A 21,310-nucleotide genomic window follows, 5' to 3' on the forward strand; every position below is an offset into this window, starting at 1 on the left:
GTGCCGAAGAGAGCCACCACTCACTCACTTTCACCTCCTCTTTCCTTTATATTTCCCCTTCCCATGTCAAAGCTCAAATGAATAGCAGGGATTATTTTGATGTGTAATTAAAAGAATCCCGGGACGACAAGAAAAAGAGACCTCATCTGACACGTGTCCCTTTCATCAATGGCTTTTTTGATACTCCCCTTGTTCGTCTTATGTATAGAACATTGGCTTCAATCTCTCGCGTGGTTTTCGCTTTTCCTCCCCCATTCCATTATTCCAGGTCTTCGTCCCATCTCTTCTCTAGCCTTCTGTACATACACTTTCCACTCCTTCCATTTTACTGTGAATACAGAGCACGTAAACCGAACTTTTTCCGTGTCATTCTGTCGCTCGTTGTTTCGGCTCTTTGAGTCTTTATGTTGTTTTCTTGAATGCAAATCGGTTTTCAACATAGATGCATTTAGATTTCGAGAGTAGCCACACTTTGCTTTGGACTTTCTCAGACGACTGAGTACACTCTGGATCTATTGTATAGCAGGTAAGGGTAGCTACTAACAACTTGCCTCCATTGTCTGAATTGAATATTGTATGCCTTGCTTAGGGTACCAAACGGAGTTCTAAGAAATTAAAGCCCTCTGCCGGGTGTTCCCTAACTCTGAAAGTTGTCAATGCGATACTTCCCACCTAGTGCTTGTGTCACGAATGATACATGCTAAACTTAATATTGAAGTTAATGGTTCGCATTTTCTCTTGTCGCAAATTGCGGGACGGGACAAATTCCTCGGCCTTTCATAAAAGTGTTGGTGGCAATGTTTGAATAAGGAAGAAAAGAATATGTGAGTGGAAGCTCTCTTTAGGCTAACGCTTGCTCACCCTGTCGATTTTCGATTTTCGATTTTCTTGAGCTGTTTTGGTCTGAAAACAGTACATCCTTACTTCGATTTCTTTCTCCCCTTTCTTTTTGTCATTCTATCTGTTAGTTAGGACTACTTCAGAGATCTATCATTCTGAATGTAAGATCATTCCATGCAGAATTATCGGTCCTGTCAAGTTCCAAACGTCTCGTCTACATTCGAATTATTGCTTTTATCCCTCCTCATATCGTACTCAGGTGACAGATTTCCGAACAATTGGACGTCAAATTGTCTCTCTTTGTCCCTCTTAAAATCCCTATTTTTTTCGAGTTCGAGCCTGCCGAATTAAAGACCTTTTCGGAATGTTTAGCAAATGGACCAGCGCAACCTAGATTTTTGAGAGGGTGAGTAAAAAAGACCTGGGAAGAGTTTCTTAAAAGTCTTACCTCTGAGTTTGGTGCTTGGACGTTATTTATTATGAAAATACACTGAGCGGATTGCCGAGTGCAGACCGTACGGTGGCCAACGTCCAGGCCTTAACTCTGAGGTAAGAGGGTGCAAAAATAATTCAATCTGACATGACCAAGAGTCGCAATAAAGTTAAAGTTAAAAAAAAAATAGGCCTTTCTTCATCAGGAAGAAAATAATTGAAAATTGATCAAACAGATTAATAGGTAATTGATTTTGTCCTTCCGTGGTCTACATTTTAATTTTCTTCTAGCTTGAGAACACGTTTTTCAGTTTAAAGTTTGCCTTTCAAACTTTGGGACGAGTGTTTGCCTTTTGGGCTGGGTGTATTTTCAGAGATTAAAATCGTCAATCAGGGTTGGCGAAGGTGGTAGCACTGAGGATGTTACTTTTTGCATCGTGTATCTAGCACCAATTCGATTTCTAGAAAGGTCAAGGGAACACAATGCTAGATTGAGTAGTCACTGAATGCAGAGTAAGATGACATACAAGCACATCTAAGCGCAACCAGATATTTGATATACGTATACTGAACTTTCTTCATCTAAGAAACAACAATTTCAGCGAAAACCGATTGAACATGTGACTTCAAGTGAAGGAAGGAATCTCTTGGTATATCGAAGTAAACCAGAGTAGTGAAACTGGGTGTATTTCGTTGCAGTCAAAATAGAAATTGAGTAACCGATCAACTGATGACGAGCAAGAACAGTGTCAATTGTTCCATCTCATCGTAGAAATGTCAACTTTGTCTTTCATTCAAAAACTGAAACTGAACGTAAAACCTAAACATTCTAAAAGTTTGACTCTGTTTGAACGAGTGCCCTGAAGCTCGGACTATATTTTACACTCAAGTAAGCTTGATTGCAGACTTTTCTAATCTTTTAATAGTTTACTAATCTACACTTAATTAACCTTCCTGTGGTCGGATAACATTTTTTATGGTCTGGCCTTTGCAGGTATTTCAGGCACCAAAAAAAGGTTTCAGAGCCTATCGCACGATTTTAGGGAACACATTTTCTTCCAAATTTAAATACATACATTAATGTACGCTTGGCGGGTAAGAAATAAATTAGAGTGTTTTGAAATCCCTGTGTCAAAACACAGTTTGAAGAACACATACAAAAAGGAAGTAGTTGTAATGACGCAAGTCAACCATCAAATAAATTACGGGGACATTCGTTGGTTGCCTCCAATCTTCACCATGACTCTCCAAAGGATGAATAGAAAGAAATGTATCATTCATTACACAATCTACCCGTACATCGAATTAGATGGTGCATGAAATGGTAAGTCATCTTATACATGCGTAACAGTACTTCCTCTCCCGAATACCTTTGAAATCAACGGTCAGAAGACCCCAACTTGAGCGGGATGGTTCTTGTCTTGAATCCTGATGATAGGTTTCAGGATGATGACTATCATTCTCCATCAACGAACCCCTTCAACACTGTGTTGATATGGTTTTGGCGCGGTTATTGCTGTTGTTGTTGTTGTTGTTTTCCTCGAGGCTCAATATTTTACGTTGGTGCATGAATAGTGACACTCCAGTAGATGTTGATGGTTGCATGTTCATGCGATTGGTGGAGGTAGGTAGATTGGTTGGTTGGTTGGCTGGTTGGTTTGTGGAAGTTGATGATGGACGTTGGTACCAGTTAGGGATCGACCAAGACAGGAGGTATCGTTCATGAATCTCGAACCAACGGCAAAATGTTTTGTTTGCCTACAAAACGAAAAGGAGAAACTCAAACGGTAAAGCACTGTGATTGGGATGCTATGTTTGGCAAAAACAGTTGGCATTTTTTTGTTCTTGGAAAACTCCGAATATAAGCAAATGACAGTTATTACATTCAATCACAACATTTCCAGTGGTTTTGACTCGCGTACTTATTTGAGAATAGTGGCATGAAATCAATATTGATGAAATTTATTTTTTGACAACGCACCAACCAATTTTTTTGTAACAATTCCATACTAGCGAGACCACGTTTTGCTCATTGATATAAACAACCAGTCGAGAAGAATTCGAAGATATCCTGTTTGAATTTGAATACTTTTTGTAAAACTTCGTCTGTTCGCCTATAACCTAGTTTCAGACCTAACTTACCTTGTCCGGACCCAGCCTTGTGGGCAATCATTAGGCCTATTCGCGCTCAAGTAAGTAATTATCACAATCGGTATTGGTTGGTCCTTGTTGATGGTAGATTCCAGAGTATGCTTTGCAGGGAGAACATTGAGGTGAAATGATGATTAAATGTAGCAACACCTAAGAGCAAACAAGGTGTCAAGTGATAACCAACAGTCGTCCAAGCCATTTGACCAGCCTTCATCCCGGAGACCTTGTCCTTGTCTAGAAGATTTTCTCAAAGAGTAAAACGATCCAAAACCATGATGGTCCATTCCAGAAATGTATCGGCTCTTGAGAGAAAATCTCTATTTGCAGACTCTTTGCATGTTCAACACGATCCTCCACAATATGGTGGAGTCAAGTCAACGTCAAGCGTGATTCGCAGTTTATTTCGCAATCGGGTGCATTCTCATCTTTAAGGGGCGGTGGAAACAGTGGCGAAATGCCCATGCTGCCGTTGCTGCTGTTACTGTTGGGGAACATGGTGATTGGAACAGTAGGTTGTTCTCCAACAATGCTGGTGGTCAAATCTCTTTTGCTGGTGGTGTGATTATTGTCCACTGGCCCTCAACAGGACTCTCCTACACAACTGCGCAATGCCAACGTAGCTTGTACTTCGTTTGCTTGATGGCGGCTGACATTGACGGACAAGCATGCACACCCGGTCACGCCCAGCCAATCCAAGAAATAATCCCAGAGCTTCCGACAAACAACATGCACGGGAGTGAACGTCCTGGCGAAAAGGTTCGCAACGACCAAGGTCACGAAGGCCGAACCTTGCCTTGCATGTCCCTTCCATGAGAGCGTCTCATGGCTGACTTCAATCTGACTCTGCCCGGGTGAGCTCTTTAGAGCTCTTCATCTAGCCTTCCATGGCGGCCTTTCCAATCTCGTCTGGTCTACTACTCGAGACACGATTAGCTGAGACAGTGGAAACAGCGTCTACTCGATAGATTTCTAATCCAAATGTGCATGAATCGTAAATGGACACGGGGACGCTAACCCACATTTTTATTATGTACGGAGTTGAAGGTGGTTTGGTTATGTCAATTGTGCAAATATTTTCAGCCAGAGGTCTCCTCCTCTCTCTTCACTCTGGTTCAAGCCTTTCTCACAAATCCATCTTGGCGTGCTTGGCCAGAGAAAATGCAATATTAACTTGGTCGGTGCACATTTATATTTGGCCACAGCACCATGTGAGAAATCAATAGTCCTGTCTGAACAAGCACCTTGGTGGCCCCTTTGCCATCCGTTCGTTTTTGGACGGAAATCCACCTGACCAGGTAAAATTACCGATGCATGTCTAAGTTTTGGTCTCAATTTTAATCAACACAGATTTTTTTTTTAATTTTGATTTCATAGTCGAATATCTATGCCAAAATCAGAACTATTATACTCGTTACACATGTGCCAACTGCATTGGCTTATTTGTGATAGTGATAGACATCGAGGGCGGATTTGGGTGTACTTGAATGTACCATGGTAATTAAGCGAGAGAGCGACAAAAGCAAGCGAGCAAGCAAATGAGTGAGTGATAATCTCATGTGTGCGGGGAGATGGCGGGCTCTTCCCGTCAAACATGTAACACACAGATGGAGATGTCGAATAGAGAATGCTCGTGTTATTGTTGTTGTTTGTGGCATCCCACGACGATCATGACTTCAACGCCGACGTCGATGTGATTTTGCTTGGCCATCCAAATTTTCTGGTGCAACATATGTTCCAACGGTTATGTAGGTATGGAGGTGTACACGTAGAACTCACGTCAGATAGACACTACACCATCCATCCATTGATCCATTCATCCATCTATTCATCCATCTATTCACCCATCCACTATTTATCTCATCTCGAGTTCAAGAAAGGGTACGGCATGAGGAGATCAAGATGGACTGAGAATAAGAGATTCGCATTCCAAAGGCCACCCATCGCATCTGCGTTTACCCCTCTTACTCAATGTTTTTTATATTGTGCTTGAGCATTGAACCCCACGTCCAAAAGCCATCCCAGGATGATGCGTTTTTTTTTAATGGACAAGAACTTTTTGCCTCTTGCCGTCCGAGATTTCCCCTGTTCAGCCACCACAAAGCACCACTACCTCCTCCAGGACGTTTGACAAGCAAAACTGGGGAGAAATTTATTTCTAAGTACGAGCCAGTCAGTCAAACCAAGACGGAAGAGTACATACCTCACTCGCATCGTTCACTTCATTCAGTGCATGCATCGTGTCCACGTACTCGTCCATACATGGGCACAGCATGTTGTAAATGGTGTAAGCCCCTGGCCACGATGGCCGACCATTTCAAGCCCCGTGTCCATCCATGGATATGTGTATGTGTACGTACATAGAAGTAGGAATGTGACGGGATGTACTTGCTTGGCCGATTGGCTTGAGAATTTGGTTGAGACAATTTTACGCCTCATCGGTCTTCATTGAAAAACCTCCCTCTGGATAAATCTCATCGTGCTCGTCGAATTGGACGTTTTTGCATAAATCTGATCTTCAGTTGTTGTTGTTGTTGTTGCAGTAGAAAGAAACTTGTGTGGCCGGAATTTTGGCTCGCTGGTCATTATTGCTTGAGGGGGGGGGATTCATCTTTGTGAATAAAGCTTCGCCTGCCTTGATGACAACAGCAGATGCCATGAATTGGATGTCATCATTGTTGAAAGAAATTTTGTCAATTTCTTATCGTAGAGTTGGGATCGACTTAATTTGCACTCGCCAAGCCTCCTCGGATCGTCAGATGAGAAGTCAGTCAGTCCACCAGGTGTTTGTGTGTGCGTGTCTTTGAGCAATCGACGAGGCATTTGAAAAGCTTGGATTAAGATACAGGGAATAGACGAATATCGAGAGTGGTGTTGAATCAGGGATTAGTATCGAGCTGTTCCCTTGCAATGAAACTCTCGACACGGACCGCGAAGAAACTGATTTCAAGAGTGAATATGCTCATTTTGGTGTGAGGAATTATGTTTAGCCACCTGAGTGACTCCAATGACACTTCATTCCATTACTTGATCATTAAAGACTTCCTGTGACAATTGGGGGAAATGACAGGGTCGGAGTTAAGAAGGGAACACACTCTCTGTTAAGAGTTTCTATTATTGTTGACTCATTCAGTTCTCGATGGATAGCAATTCGCTCTGTACTTTGATGCTTAGCTTGGCCATTATTGCTATGGACAACCTCCAACCCATGATGATTCCTTCCGTGGCAAAGACAAGCATGTCATTGTTCAAGTACAGTATTTGGAGTCGTCGAGTCCTGGAATGCCCTGCCACAAATGATTCCTAACTATATATTCAACAATTTGGTCGCAAGCTTTTGGCAAACAAATGCACCAGCTTCATTTCCTACTTCCTCTCCTTGCAAACCATTCAGTTGAACACTTACCCACTCATTCGCCTATCCACCTATCCACCTACCCATACTCCCACAGATCAACCCTCTCGCCTTCTTCTGAGCCTCCTCCTCCTCCCCCTTCTCCTTCTTCTCCTCCATCCTCACATCGCCAGTCTCCCTCTTCCCCTGTTGGTTGCTTTGCCTCCCGATCCCACTTGTTTTCCTCTCTTTGCTTGCACCAAGTGTCCTTCGAATGTCCACGTGTTCTTGAAAGGGACCTCAACTTGGACGTGTCGGAGGTGTGAACGTGCTTATGTGGTGGCTAGAAGAAAAAAAATACTACGGGAGCTCCTCTCCATAGAAATCTTGAGAATCTTTCGCCGCACTCGAGAATATCGACCGAGGAAGATCGAACTTTGCCCCACATCCCATTTCACCTTGAAACAGACTTTTTGATAGACCTAATCATCCAGATGCCTTCAAGCCACGAAAAGGGCGTGTTATTCATATTAGCTGTGGTAAAATAAACCTTTCCTTGCATTTCGACAATAAGCCAATTTTCGTGAAATTTGGCAAACTCTTGGCTTTTTCTGGCCCGTAGAGAATCGAACTCATCGCTTGAAACTACTATTTGAAGCTTCAGAAGAAGTTTGGTGATGGTGGGCCAGATTATTCGACAAAATGTTGAGATTAGAAGATGGCTACTCAGAACTTTTTCAAAGTATCTTGCAAAGTTTGCGCACGTTCTTATAAATCGACAGGAATCTTTATTTTGTTCCTTTGAAAATTGGATTCATAAACTTGACATGAAAATTCCGAAACTAAAATGCCAGGTATGTGCGACTGATCCTCCAGTTCGATGTCTTGGGGTACAGATCCCACCCAAACAAATACGATAGGACTTGTGTGGAGAAAGCCATGTTTCAATGAGAACCAAGCTAACTCTTCAAGATGTCTTTCATTCTGGCGAAAATACAGTCATGATTGAAAACGATCATTATTTTTTTGAGATCGCATTTTTTCCATCCTGATTGTCTGCTTGTAACCGACCACGTGTTTGGAGCAAGGTAGAGGATCTTGCCTACTTCGTTGGCAAGCTGGATGGATAGATGGATGAATGGTTGGTTAGTTGGCTTGAAGAATGGATGGAGACACCCGTTCGCCTGTGTGGTTTTATTTTTTCATTTTTCTTCACTTCTCAACCCGCCAGGCTAAGGTGGCCATGCACATCCGACAACCAGCCGATCGCCTGGCTCTGTGAAGTGGAAGTGGAAGTGGTAGTGTCGGTTAGACTTCAAACCTCCAGCCAACTTTTGCCAACCAAACATAACAGTTATGACTGAAGACCGGTAAGAATTGTTCTTCTTCTGACTTTTCCCTTTTCCTCTCCTAAGACCCGCTCGTCTCCAATCTCAAAAATGACAATACTCCTTTCTTTATTGAATCGTCATTGCGGAGGTTGAAAACCTGGTCGTTCCCCAGAAGCACTCTTTTTGGTGGATAGTGAATAATAATTTGTGGTCTCAATCCCACACATTGGTTCAAGACATGGATCATATCAAAAGCCCAGGATCTGGTCCAAGTGAATCAATTCGAATTCATGTGCAACTGCTTTTATTTAAATGTGCCTCCCCTCGTTAACAATGGCACTTACAAAGTAATGTGCGGCAAGATAATTTGGTTGGACTTACATCGCTTCAAACTTATCCTGATGACAAAGGCTGCCGGTGTGTTCTTTTTGTACATCTTGAAACACTTCTTGCTTTAAGAAAATGACGTTATAAATAACGGCTTACATAGATCTGATGTCATCTTGGTGCATAAAATCATCCATGGAACCACCAATCTCTGCCTTCCCAAGGGGTAGGAGCTATTCATTGTCGTAAGACATTTCACTGAACGCTCAACTCGGAGCTCTACAAATGGCGATTTAAGGATTCCCTATTGCAGGTTTCAAACCCTTCAGAACTCCTTCTTGGTGAGAGGGGCAACCCTGTGGAATAAGCTACCCCAAGATGTGAGAAATATGCGGGAAGTAGAGAACTTTAAACGGTCATTGAAACGCCATTCGATACCTTAAACCCCGTAATGAAACCACCACTTACAGAAAATGTCCCTTATTGCCCGCCCTTTGCTTCAAACTTTTCCTATGCTTTTATTACCACTTTCCTTTTTGTCTTTATAATCATTTGGTATCCGCAATAACCTATACTCTAATTATACACCACAAGGTATCCAAGTCCAAGAGTGGTTTTTACAATAAATAATAAACATAATTCTTCCGGGGTTGAATCCAATATTTGGTGAAAGCAATCCCTAACTCTCACTCAACCAACTGAAACATGACTTACTGACTCGTTTTCCTGAGCCTAATTCCCTTTTTCAATAACTCAGACATCTCAGCGAACCTAATCAATAACCTAGGCTAACTTGAAAATGTGATGTTTTTTTCACCGTCAATACCCAAATCAGCGGCACGGTTTGTGACATATATGTACGTAGACGGGCTATACTTCAAGGTAATAGTTATCATTTCATTTAGGATACTTCCTTAGAAGAATAGTGCTCCTCGCCAATGTATAGAGGTTCTTTTTAGATGTGATCCAACTAGGTCGTCTTGTTCATTGGTCGAGGACAAGATTGGCTAAACGAAAGATACATTATCATTTGTATACGTCCATATACGTCGGTAGTAACCTCTCAGATAGGAAAGAGTTAACCCAATGAGAAACCTGACGAAGTTGGAACAGACACGGCACAAAAGATCAATCATTTAAAGCAACGAATAGCAACACCCAAAGGTTGACTAGAAATGAATATTCAGCCATTGTATTTCCCCAATTATTTTACTTTATTTTTCTTTTCCCTTGTCATGCAATCGATATTCCAAACCCTCAATCCACATTTGGTAGGAGCTGTACATTTATGCCTTGGCGTGCGCACGTTCGTCTTGTCAGGTTCCTTTTGTGCAATCTTTCCGGGATAGAGTTCAAAAAAGAGATTCGAGGAAATCCAGAGCCCGAACCAACGTGCCCTTTCTCGCTCTCTAGTCATGTCCATGTGTAGCAAGCGTATGCAAGAGAACGGAGTATACATGCTCTTCCCCACGACCCAGCTAATCTGACACGCCTGCCTTTGGGTTTGGGTCGATGCGTTTGTCGGAAACTCAAAGGCTTGAAATGAATTAATGGAGTCATTAGTTCACGGAATCCCCACGAGGGAATTCTTCTTCCTATGAGATTGAAATGATTCGACCAGCAACATCAGCAGCAACAACAACAACAACACTGATGGTGCTCACTCAAAGAGGCTGGAGGAATTCCTCTTCATTCCTCCATACTCCCCCATTATAAGGGCATCTATGTAGTACGAGGAGTGGTTGTTGGACATGTTTTAATATAGGGGAATGGGTCATGAATGAACGTCAGGTTTCTGGGGACGTTGACTACCCAACCATGTAATTAAATCCAATACCTACCAACAAACTTGGCGTTCCAACTCATTCCGGTAAGTCACTCTCACACCCTCTGAAACCTCTATCATCTATCCTCTATCTAGCGTTGGTATGTTTGTCACCATGAGCGCCAAGAGTAACACAGTCAAAAAAGTCGTTATAGGAATGAGCTTCCACTGCTCAACGAAACACCGAGACCCACGGAATTAATGATCTAGCACTCTGCCTTTGGGTTGGTAAGGCTGGTGTGAGTGTGAGTGAGTGTTGTCGTTGGAACAACCCACATAACATTGAATTTGTTGAGGGTTTGTAACGACTCTGTTATGATTCCATTGAATAGCATGCGGGTGGAATCTCCTGACCTTGACCTTTTGGGGGAAGTTTGATTGTCAACAGTTCGGTCAATTACGGAGTACCGTTGGCTCCAGCGTAATGAATAAAACCCCAAGGAAGAAGGCCGTACTGTCGATATCTATTGGCTTTAATGCATTGGAATAGAACAACCAAACTTTTGAGTTCGTACATAACCTGCTAAATTACAGTTTCTAGGTTATTTGTTTTGAGTATTAAAAACGGGGGCCAGTAATGGAATCCAGGCATAAACATCATGGTATTATGACTACATGTACTCTAGTCACCTCATTGAGGTAGTAAGAGAATAATGATCAGATTTGATAAAGAATTTGATCCTACAATAAATTTTGTCTAAAAAGATAGAGTGGAAAATAGAATTCGTAAAGAATACGCATAAAAAGGTAAAGCCGGCCACTGGACCTTGGTATGGCCTAAATGCTACTTTTTTTTGGAAAAGTAAAAGAAATAGCCAAAGAGGTGTTAGAACCCAATTGGTCGATCGATGAGTGTTATTCTTAATCTACGCATGTAGTCATCCTGTCGAAAAGTTAAAACAATAAGACGAAAAAGAGGACCAATTTGTCCAGAAAAAGTCCCCTACAGAGGAAAAAAGTAGGAACAGAAGTGGACCTTGAAATAGTAGAAAAAAATGACCAAAAGATAATTGAAAATGAAAACAATTGATAGATAATCTTCCAAATCCAACTGATATGCAATGCTTTGGAGGAAGACATTATATTGGCACAACATGATCTCAAACAAGCCTTTGATATTCTAGGTCTCTTCGAGACATCTTCTTCAGAGTTGATTAGTCCGATTTTTTTTGTGGTTTTGGTTTTTCACGGGCTTTTCTAACCGCTACAGGGAATGTAATCCCCAGTACTATTAAAATGGAAGGTTATAATTCGTCTATTTATTACCTTTCAACTTTTATATGACACTTGGTCTACCAACGAATTTGAGTTGGCAGACCGAGCTAGTCCTTGAATGTAGGGTTGATCTGGTATGCTATCTAAAAATTTGTCCAAGTCTGACTTGAAAGATGCTACCGGATCAACAAGGCCTACGTATTCCCTACGAATATCAGAGGGAAGCAAATTAAACAATGAAGGAGCCCGAGATAGAAGAGATGTGGACTTCATTGTTCGAACTAGCCTGGATTCTCGAAGGCTTGAAGTGCTCTCAAAACGCACATTAAGCCTCTGCGGTCACTAGAATTGACCCTAGATCCTGGGTTGGGACAAAGCTCATGGATACTTTTGAAGACGTACAGTATCAACTTTTTTAGCCTCTCTCAATATGAGAGCTCTCTCAATCCTGTGATGTTCCTAGTGAAACATCTTTGGACTTGTTCGACCTTTTGCAAACCTGCTGAACTCATTGGAGCCGAAATGGGTGTAGCATATTCAAGATGTGGCTGGACAATCGACTTGTACAGAGTTAGCATCGTGATGCTATCTCTGGACTTAAACGTGCGATATATCCAACCGCACATTTGAAAAGCCTTACCCACCTTCAACTGGATATGCTCATCGAACTTTCCATTATTTTGGAGGACTACACCTAGATCTTTCATAGATAAGACCTGCTCAATATCTTTACCTCCATTATCTACGAGTGGAGTATTTAAAGGAGTTGGCCGAAGGTCATTGAGCGGAATTTCATTCCGTTCAGGGCCATATTACTCTTAGTAACCCAAGAATGGATTATTTCTAGGTCCTTTGCAAGGCTAGTGGAATCTTGGCCATTCCTACCAGAAACTAACTTTGTATCGTCAGCATAAGAAGAGAGACTGGGAATAATACTAACCTTTTGAAGTAGGGCATTGAATATCATAAAAAGTAGGCGCCCTAAGATGGAACCCTGGGGAACATCTGACTTGACATTATGTATGTCACTAAGGGATCCCTCAACCTTAACAATTTGCTTCCTATCCTGAAGGAAGCTTCTTATCCAATTGAGAACCTTGCCTTGGATCCCAATGTCATGAAGTCTATTCAACAAAAGGCCATGATCTTCTTTAGCAAAGGCCTTGGCAAAATCAAGATATACAACTTCAACAGGCTCATGCCTTTCCAGTCCCTCAATGACGTGCTCTAAATGTTCAATCAGTTGGGTAACCGTGCTAAAATGTACTTGAAACCCGTGCTGGCTAGGAGGAAGGACTTCATTGAAATAACGTTTTGATCATAATCCGAATGTGAGCCATTTTATAGAAATTTCAATCATTTTAGATTGCAATACAGTCCACTTGTTTATTGCAGGCACACTACATATACGTAGAGTAGCAAATGTAATGTGCATTAATAGAGTCTCAATTAATTAAGAATGTCCGTGATGGATAAAGAAGATATCTTTGGTGTATTTGCAGCCATCTTATTGGCCACGGCTTTCTGAGTACAATCTTTGACCCATTTGCAGTCAATAAAAGCGGGCTAATATTTCGTTCATATCTAAAAACAACTTAAATCCAGAGGAATTAGAATCCCTCACTTCACCTGAAAATGAAGCCAAGTGCTTCCGTTTAAGAAAGGTAAATGTGCTCCATTAAGGGAACTTTCAATTTTGGAGAGCGACAAGGATGGATTTCTCTCCCGGTCTCTTCTTACTTAAGTTGCTTGCTTACTAGTTCAGTTTGCTGACTTGTGTTTGAAGGCAGTCCTCCCTCAGCTCAGTTCAACTTCATACTCGTACTACATGAATTGTAGCAAGGGAGGTAAAGCAGGAGTGGAGTGGAGTTCAACACTTTGAGATCATTAATCATGGCCCTCCAGGTTGTTTCCCGAAGGTGCATTACTCATTGAATTCCTGCGCTTGCCATGGCAGGTCCTGTTGTTTTCGTTGTTGTTGTTGTTGTTGTTGTTGATGGTGGTGGTGGTGGTGGTGGTGGTCCTGTTGCTGTTGTTATTGGTGATGATATAAATGGTTCTTACCTTTTGGTTGATTTTCGAACATGGTTTTCGTACTATTGGACAGTTGTTACCAGAGTCAAGGGTCTGCATGATATTGCTGTGCATTTGAACCTGTATTCAACTGCACACACTTTTGTGCATAATGTGACGCCACGGAGTGTTCCATTACCATGAAGACACTCGAGTCACATCACCACAACTTCGAGGTTCATAACCCAGGTATTTGGGCTGTCTTGCTCAAGAAACTCCTTGACTTTGACCAAACCAGACAACAATTTTCTTCATCTAGCCGAAAAGACCCACCACCACGATCTTAAAATGAATAAGAAATGCTTTTATGGGCATGGAAGGGGTCTCCCGTCATTTTCTCTGTCATGGGTTAAATATGAATTAGCATTTATGGTCAGACAAGTTTCCGCTGGACTTTTTCGACGTAGATGGGAAGACTGTCTGTATTCCATTCGCGTCGTTCTCTGGGAATTTCACGAAGGAATTTTTGAAAGTACGAATCGGATATAGTACATTCGTAGCTCAAGAAGATAATAGAGGTGAAAAGTTGATTGTAGTTTATCTACTTCGAATGGTTCTTAAGGAATGGTTTTCATAACCTCAATGTAGAACCCATTCAACGAGTGGTGAGCACCCAATTGTTCACGGTGTAGCTCGACTTGAGGATCTACGTACAAATGGATTTGCTTGCTGATTGTGATCCAATTGGGCTCCAAAAAACATCAATCATGTCGGTTGTCGAGAGTGTTTTTATTCTGATTTCTGGTTTTCATTATGACGAGTCGAAGACACTTGTTTTGGATTTTTTGAATACTCTTCATGGGTGTGTGGGTGTGTTTGTGTGCGGGATTTTTGGTTCAATCATGACATCATCACTATTATTATCATCTTTATCATCAATCATCATAGTCGTTGTTTTGGTTGCCGCTGTTTTGACTGCTCCTTTTGCTTTCCTTCATTTATTCGTGACGAACGTAATTGACTAAATCAGAGCCAAGAAATAACCCAACCAACCACCAAGCAAGCACCCAAGTACCACAACAAGTAAGAATGAAATGTGAAAGAGGGACGGAAATCATCGAGCGGAAGTGGATTTGAAGCAAGTACATCCAGGTACTAAGCCTGGGTGAACGAGAAGTTGATTTGCCTTATTCGCCGGGCCCCTCGAGCTCACCCTTTTGAGTTTCGTGTCCTATCAAATCCATAAAGTGCTCAAACATCTCTTACATTAGCCTGAATGGAAATTCAGCTCAGACCCCAACTCCAATCGCAGCGCAACAACTCAAACCACACGACGAAAGGATATGATGAAATCGATCACAATCACAGGACAACAAATCTATGGATGTACAGGCAAAAAATGAGAAACAGACGTGGAGAAGTGGGTGATAAGTGAATGGATTATTATGTTTTTGATTCTATAGGTTGCTGTAGGGCTATGGGCCTCCATGACTGCTATTGTCGTAGAGCAATTATCATCTTATCATCCCGCGAAGAGTGATTGATCTCCGTACTGGATTCTTTGGTTCGTTCGTCTGGCGAGATGTTCTTATACGGGTAGTTGAGAGTCGGACAATGAAGTGAATGAAACACGTTGCAAAGCCATCTTGGATATGGCGTGAAGCAGTCGACAGTACTGGAAGTTGTTTTCTCGCTGCCATTATTGTCGTCAACACGAGTGGCTTCCAACAACGAGGAAGGGCCCTTTGGGTTCATTCCGTCAGGTCCACCCTCAGTGCCACTCTGGCACTCATTCATTCACTTGCTGAATCACTCACTCACTCGCTCACTCACTCAGGTACACGCGTTGTTCCACCCATCACCCCCAGGGGCAGGGAGTGGGCGGGCAATCAACTGATGAGGAAACAAATTGCATTGCGAAGGTGAAGTCAACAGCCAGGCCAACGGGTGGTAGAAGAGACGAAAATAGTTGGGTCTATTTGGTTTAAATACAAGTAAAAGGGGATGCATTCCACCTCGGAAGGACAGAAGAACACTTGGGACTTGGGGGCGTCAACGACACCCCAGGGGCCCATTGCCGCCGAGGGCATTGACGACCCTTTTCGGTCGAAACACCTCACAGACTCGATTTCATTTGATGAATGAATGGGTCGTCCATTATGCAATAAGATTTATGATGATGATAATTATTATGAATTTAGAGTTTGTTGATTTGTATTCACAGCCAATCAGGGACAAACCATCCGCAGCCTCGAGGTCACCGTTGTGTTGCTGCCACTTCTGGAGAGCATTGACACTGATATCGTTCAAGATATTTCTGAAGATCAATGGCACCGAAATTCCTTTTGCGTTTTCCTTCCTCTTTTTGAGATCAAATGTAGCAAATTCATGAGAGTCAAAGCTGGTCCTACTAAAGGCCTCACTCATCTTCGTCCACGACTTTTCCGCCAGGAGGAAAAGCCACCACCGGAGGAGGGGCCAAATCCTGGACGATGGGGAGAAGGGCACCGGACTAGTCTCGTTTAATCGAGTTTACCCGTCTTGGCAGGATATGAGTGAAGCGAAGAAGAGTGAAAAGGTTGGGAATCGTTCACAAAAGGCGGTGAGGGCACAAGGTAGCATCTAAGTTGTTGTTGTTGTAGTTGTTGTGCTAGCTACTCCTAGTGCTGCGTACAAGCCCCGGAGGCTATAAAACCAGGACATCTGGACGGTGCTAATCAATCCGTTTGGGCCTTTTCGTTCACACATGGACGAGACCGAAAAGAACGAAGGCCTCTTGGGTGTTCGTGTCAATGTTGTCTTCCTTCTTCGGTTCACTTTCTTGAGATCAAAATGGGGCAGTTTGTAGGTTGTTTGCAAAAGGCTCACCAATTGGATGGATGAGTAAAAATAACGACGAGGACCACGGCACCACGATAAAGACGACGACTATGACGACGACGACAATCACAAAAGGCCTCGGAACACGTCCATTTCAAATGAAGCAAACCATGGTTTCGAGTTCGTGCTCTGCCTTCTGAAGAGTTCAATGCAAAGTAGAACCATGTAGATATTAAATTTAATTCATAGACGAACGAATGAATGAATGAATGGAGAATCGAGGAGAGTTGATATCACAGCCTTGCGTGGGAGCCTTTTTGATCGTGTTCACAGTTAGGCATCTATCTATCTTTCTGTCTTCGTCGCGACTCATCGGCCCTTGAGCCCCACCTCCCAGACGGAGAGGGGGCCTCAAATGCGGCCTCAGAGAAGTCCTCAGAGGGCACCTGTTAGAGGCTTGCTCGGTCTCTCAGCCAAGGACGACGTCGATGACCACGACGGATATACCTAACGAGCGGGGCGTTGTTACTGATGTCTCTTCATGTGAAGAGCCAGATGATCCGACCTGGAAAAACTCCGATCACATTGGGCACATTTGAACGGTTTCACGCCGGTGTGCTTGCGAAGATGGCGCGTCAGCTCATCGGAACGGGCAAACCTCCACTCACAGCCTTCCCACGAGCACCGATAAGGCTTCTCACCTGGAAAAGAAGGCTAAATTGAAAGCGGCACAAGAAATCAAGTAGAGAGGGAGGCGAGTCCATCCCACCCGCATAACAGCCCACAGTACTTCATGTGAATGAGCGGGTAATTCAATCCTATCTCTATAATCTGTCCCTGTCTCAAGTTTTAAGACTTACGCCACAGGTACGCATGCATACTGCGAATTACCACTGATGAGACCCTCTCCAGTCTGTCCATTCATACGCTCAGTCATCAGCAAAGGGAAGGAGGGAGGGGGAAGGGGGGGGAGGAGAGAGGGGGGGGGGTCACCTATGCGCTACATGATATGTTCTGAATTAGCTTGGAAACTCGATTCCGTTCTAAAAATTCGAATATTACGCCCCTTCCAAGCTCCAAACCTGGGGGGGGGAGACGCTCCACTCCTCGTCACTCGTAGTACGTACATACGTTCGTACATATAAGAAGAACGAACGAACACAAGGAGACAGACAGATAGACAGATAGATAGAACGAAAGTAGTTTCTTGCTCCAAAACCGAGGGTGGGGAAAAGCCAAAGGCAGAGGGCTAATCCCAAAGAGATCGTCGTATTACGCGGAACGCCCCGTGGAGAGGCCAAGTCAGATTGGCCACTCAAGAAGACGCACGATGGAGTTGACATTGCCAATGAAGCGTTGCTTCGTTGACTTGCTTGTTCAGCTTACCAGAGGTACTCACTCACAATACTTGACTGCATCAAGACAGAGAAACAGAAAGCCAGCTGGCTCATCAGCCCTAGGGGCGAACTGCAAACTGAAAACTGAGCCTTCCAGTTGATGATTGTCGTCTCCTTCATTCTCGTCTTTCCGTCAAAACACATGTCATTTACAGTACTCACACCCACAGACACTCGTGCTGCCCAGACAAATGGCGAAATGAGCTGGCTGGACGAACCTACGCATTTATCTACTCTAAAGATATGCCCATTCGAAGGGGCATTTTCTGTGAATTGTATCCATCTTTTCCGTGCACGGCTGGTTCGCTTCAAGAGTTCAGCACTCATGTTATGGCCTCTACGTAGGGCGACGAGAGAGGTGGAATCGGTCGATCGGATTTACCTGTGTGAGTCCTCTGGTGGGCTTTCAAATGGGAACTTTTGGTGTACACCTTGTGACAGCCGGGGAAATTGCACTTGTGGGTTCTCTTCTTGCTGTCCTCTTCGAGGGAAATGTCTGAGCGTTGACGCTTGGACTTGGACACGCCTGTTTGCATGATGTTGGGCGTACTTGAACTATTGGTGAGACCATTGAGAGAGGTGGCCACTGAGAGTGGAGAGCGAGTGACCGTGGTGCTGATGAGACTCGGCGAGGTCACTTGCGAGGTCACTTGCGAGGTCACACTAGCAATGGATGTGGTCGAGGCTGACATACTCTTGTCCAAGGCGAGTTGCACGGGGGCAAAGGATATGAAAGGCGGGACAGAACCTCCGGCCCTTTGGGTCACTCGAACGAGGGTGCCCGTGCGTGTGGTGGTGCCTCCGTGGCTCGTGACTCGAACCACGTTCGGGGCCGGATTAGCCAAGGAAGGAAGGTTCGTGGTGACTGGCAGGGGTGACGACTCGGGCGAGGACGGTGGAGTCATGGTTTGAATCGAGGTGGGGCCACCCATCGGACGATTGACATTCAGTTTGGTGCCCAATCCGCCAATATCATGAGTGAACACCGGAGGCTCTCCCTTTATGATCGAGTTGACCGCCGCCGAGACCGAGCCTTTCAACGAGAGAAGCCCGTTGCTTAAGCTTGACGAGTTCACAAAGGGGCAAGGGGAGGGGGAGGAGGAGGCGGGCACCACCCGCTCCAAAGTGTTCGACGTGGAGAGAGGGAACTTTGAACTAGAGTATTTGGGCCCATGATGAGAGCCAAAATGGTTTCCATTGTTAAGATCCCAAAGGCTGAGATCGTCCAGACTAAGACGATCCTCCGAATCGGTGTCGTCCTGATCTGAGTGCTCTGTTTTCATGCCCGAGCTATCTAATGACGAATTGGACGAGGACGAAGGTGGATTGAACCGATCCCAAGGGATATCCAACTCCGAAGGGTACTTTTTCAGGCCATTATTTGACGCGCTGACCCTGGGCTCATCTTTGAGGTACTTTTCCATTTCATAACAGTTCTGAAAGAAAGTCAAGGGAAGGCCATGAAGTGAGGGTAGTAATGTAAATATTTACAAGACGATGCGGCGCACACTATTGGCCGTTTCCCCCTACACGAGTAGGGGAGTCTAGAAACTACACCATTTCCCCCCTTGGAGCTCCATGTACGTAGAGTACTCATCTCCAACACTCTTCAATTCTCACTCCTCACTTACTCACTCATCCATTCTCCAACCCAATCATTTAATTTGGGACAGCGTGAAGCGAAGTGTACCTGATATTGGAAATACTTTTTCCCCCTCACTTGCTGAGAATTCTTGTGCCCCAACCGATTTGAGAAAAACCCATGTTAACCCATGAGCGTAGTCATAGGATGAGATTATTGCCTGGATACTTACTTGTTGCCAGTCCTCTTCCGGGGACACTTGTGAACTGAAATAGCCAGTGTCATGGACAACCTGTAGCTCCCGAAAAATATTCACATTGGGAGCACAGTCCATAATGGCGAGTTGGTATTGGGCCTTGAGCTGGTTTGCTCCAGTGTCCAATACGTTTTTTTTTCCTCAAGAGGGGAATATAAATATATATACTTCTTGGTCAGCCTCTTGCTGAAGGAATCGATTCACACATCACAACATTGAACTCGATGGCCAGAACTGGGCTAGGGCTGCTTTGATAAGCTTAACCTCAACATTTCACACACCCTGGCGTCAAGTAAAATTTGGCAAATATGCAATCTCACTGGTTGGCCTAAACACGACACCCCTTGATCCTGATTTCGCGTAAACAAGCAGAGCCACAGACCAACTGGAAATACTCTGATCTTTCTTAACCGTGTCAAAACTCAAACTGAGATCCAAGTTCTCTCTTGTCTGCGGTTCTCGTGCGTGCTCTTGGTGCCCATTGCATGCACGAAGCGATGGCCTCCGTTCAACGGCCTTCTGCTCGTCAAACGCCGGTTCATGGAATCATCGTGCCTTCGGTGGCGCTCTATGTGAATGTTCGTAGTGAGTGATCTTGTGTTCTCATTATATGGTCTGTGGGAGTGCTCCTCGGGGCCCAAACGTGGAGAGATGAAGAAGGCAGGGAGGTGGAAGAGAACCGCCTCGCTCCCAGTTCCCTTGCCTCTCTCTACGAGTCCGTCTCTACGGCAAACAAAGTCTGTGCGCACCTCCCTCCAATCTTTCCATTCCTTCCCGTTGATGAGCCCAAGCACGGCGCCCCTTCCAGAATACAAGATGTGTTCCATGCGCCCGTTACGAGTACTTGAAAGCGCAGAAGGCGCTCTCTATCCATCCTGCTTCCAGCTTCCGGCCAGCATAGCTGGACGCAGCGTTGGAAATCGTATACAGTTTTTGCCTATCCGATTCAACAGCACTGGCTGAAAGCGACCAACCAACTAGCCGTACTACACATGGGATCTGGAAGGAGTTGAGCAGTCTGTCTGTTCTGGGTTGGTTCTACCCGTTCTAACTAACTCTCATGCACTATAGTATATACGTGCTCATCGTGATGCTCCTCGAATCTGAGGAATGTGGTCTTTCCCATGCTCGCTGACTGCTTGCTTGCTTGGCTGGCTCTGCCATCGAGAGCTTGTAGCTCTTTGAGCGCTGACTCACTCTCTCACACACTACTCACTTACCGAATCTTCCAAAGAATCGTTCGTTTTGGAGCTGGAAAAGCCGACCGTGAATGTGCTCGTAGAACCGAAGCGGCAAGCTGAATTTTCCTGCTCAAGCACAACTTTGGAAGGAAGATGCACAACAAGAAGAACGAGAAGAAGCGATTCAAGGGTGGAACATAACGAAGAATGACTTGGGCGATGAAAGCGGCGAACGAGTAGGAGTAGAAGATAACGCTGGAAAATGTGTTGCTGTTGTTGATGTTGTTTTGTATTTTCTGTTGTTGTTGTTATTGTTAACATCATTGTTGCGGCTGTTCCTGTCATTCTTTCTCCTACGTTCCTCTAACTTTTTTGTCAAAGGGCTAAACGTTTGTCGGGCCTGGACGCTGGACGTAATACACACTCCATGAGAGGCGAATATGGGCGACCATCCCATAATACAGTGCACACAATAAATATCTTTCCCAAAGGAGATGGCGGCGAAAGTGGATTAGATGGCGAAGACCACGTGAGGAGCCCGAACAGCCCTTGAGAAAGATCGATCTGGCTGGCATGTCCAACCGGGCTGGACCAAGATCGAACGGGTGC

At 44.1% G+C, this 21,310-nt stretch overlaps 1 protein-coding gene across 1 annotated transcript; it reads right to left on the minus strand.

Moving 5' to 3' along the window:
• Nucleotides 1–14,217: 14,217 nt before the first annotated feature.
• On the minus strand, nt 14,218–20,098 carry LOC131885247 (Krueppel-like factor 6). The gene is made up of 3 exons (XM_059233208.1): nt 19,497–20,098; nt 18,065–19,118; nt 14,218–16,986 (listed from the first exon to the last, which is right to left on the minus strand). Exons 1-3 carry the CDS (start codon nt 19,596–19,598, stop codon nt 16,811–16,813), a joined length of 1,332 nt encoding a protein of 443 aa, XP_059089191.1. The 5' UTR covers nt 19,599–20,098; the 3' UTR covers nt 14,218–16,810.
• Between the last annotated feature and the right edge of the window lie 1,212 nt (nt 20,099–21,310).

This window comes from Tigriopus californicus, chromosome 8 (assembly GCF_007210705.1).
Source record: "Tigriopus californicus strain San Diego chromosome 8, Tcal_SD_v2.1, whole genome shotgun sequence".
Classification (NCBI taxonomy): domain Eukaryota; kingdom Metazoa; phylum Arthropoda; class Copepoda; order Harpacticoida; family Harpacticidae; genus Tigriopus; species Tigriopus californicus.